General features: G+C 64.2%; 1 protein-coding gene across 1 annotated transcript; it reads right to left on the minus strand.

The window, feature by feature from the left end:
• Positions 1-43: 43 nt before the first annotated feature.
• Positions 44-1171, minus strand: H696_05924 (farnesyl-diphosphate farnesyltransferase; the record flags this gene model as incomplete). Its single annotated transcript, XM_009499700.1, has 1 exon — positions 44-1171. The coding sequence occupies one exon, from the start codon at positions 1169-1171 to the stop codon at positions 44-46; it is 1128 nt and encodes a 375-aa protein (XP_009497975.1).
• Between the last annotated feature and the right edge of the window lie 63 nt (positions 1172-1234).

The raw sequence follows: 1234 nt of genomic DNA on the forward strand, positions 1-1234 counted from the left end.
CACACACACACACACACACACATATGGACGTCACCCCTCGCCCTCACTGCGTGACACAGAAGAGAGCCAGGAACAGGGCGCCCAGGGCCAAGATGCGAACCAGAACCGAGAACTGGCTGGCGGCCGAGCGCTCCCCCTTCAGGGCGGCCTCCACCATGGGGGCATGCTCCTTGAGCAGGGGGATGGCCTTCTGCAGGGCCTGCTTGGTGGCATGGACCGGGACGTCGGCCGAGGCGGGGATGATCTTGGCAGCCAGGATGGCCAGCTGCTGGGCGAAGATGCGCTCAACCGAGGCCATGTCCACCGAGTCGATGATCATGCGCACGGCCAGGCCCTTGCGGATCTTGACATTCTGCTCGAACACCTGGCCATTGTCGTAGCACAGGGCCAGCGTGGCGATGGCCATGACCTGGGGGATGGCACAGAACTGGAAGATGCTGCGGTTGGACAGGAGGCTCAGGTAGTGGAAGACATCCGGCACATGCTTGAGGGCGTCGGTGATCAGGTGGTTGAGGCACTGGCGGGCCGGGTTCCGGGCCTGGGTGGCGCGGAAGTCCCCGATGGACTCGGCGTACAGGGACCACACCTCGCGCGGCCAGAACACCCGGTTGACGTCGACATCCTCGCGATAGTCGCGGATGATGTTGACCTTCTGCAGGAAGAGCCCCATGCTGTTGGAGAGCCGGGTGTCGCCATTGAGCTCCAGGGCCGTCTCCAGGCCGGACTGCACGAAGAGCTGGGTCAGGCCGATGCCCACCAGGCCGGCCACATAGTGGCAATACTCCTCCCACTCGGCCACGGAGTTGACGTCCTGCATGGACCGGTTGCAGAACTTGGCCATGCCGGCGCCCATGTCGCGCGTGATGTCCGAGATGACATTGCGGTAGTGCATTTCCAGGCTCCGGTAGAAGGCGATGACATTGTCGAAGCGGACCAACAGGTGGCGGTCCTTCTCGTCCGGGCCATTCTCGGTGAAGGTCCAGCCCTCCTTCTCGATGAGGTTGTAGAAGTCCCGCAGGAGGGGGATCTTCCGGTCCACCGACAGGGTGGGATCGTCCTCGATGGTGTCCAGGCCGCGCAGGACCAGGTAGAAGACGCACACCGCGTCGCGCAGGCTGCCCTCCAGCTGCTGGATGACCGAGGAGAAGGAGCGCGAGGTGAGCTCCAGCATGTCGTAGCAGATGTGCTCATGGGGGCGGAGGTCCTGGAGTGGGGGTGGGGGGGACGAGGGCAG

The sequence above is a fragment of the Fonticula alba genome (assembly GCF_000388065.1).
Source record: "Fonticula alba strain ATCC 38817 unplaced genomic scaffold supercont2.15, whole genome shotgun sequence".
Taxonomy (NCBI): domain Eukaryota; order Rotosphaerida; family Fonticulaceae; genus Fonticula; species Fonticula alba.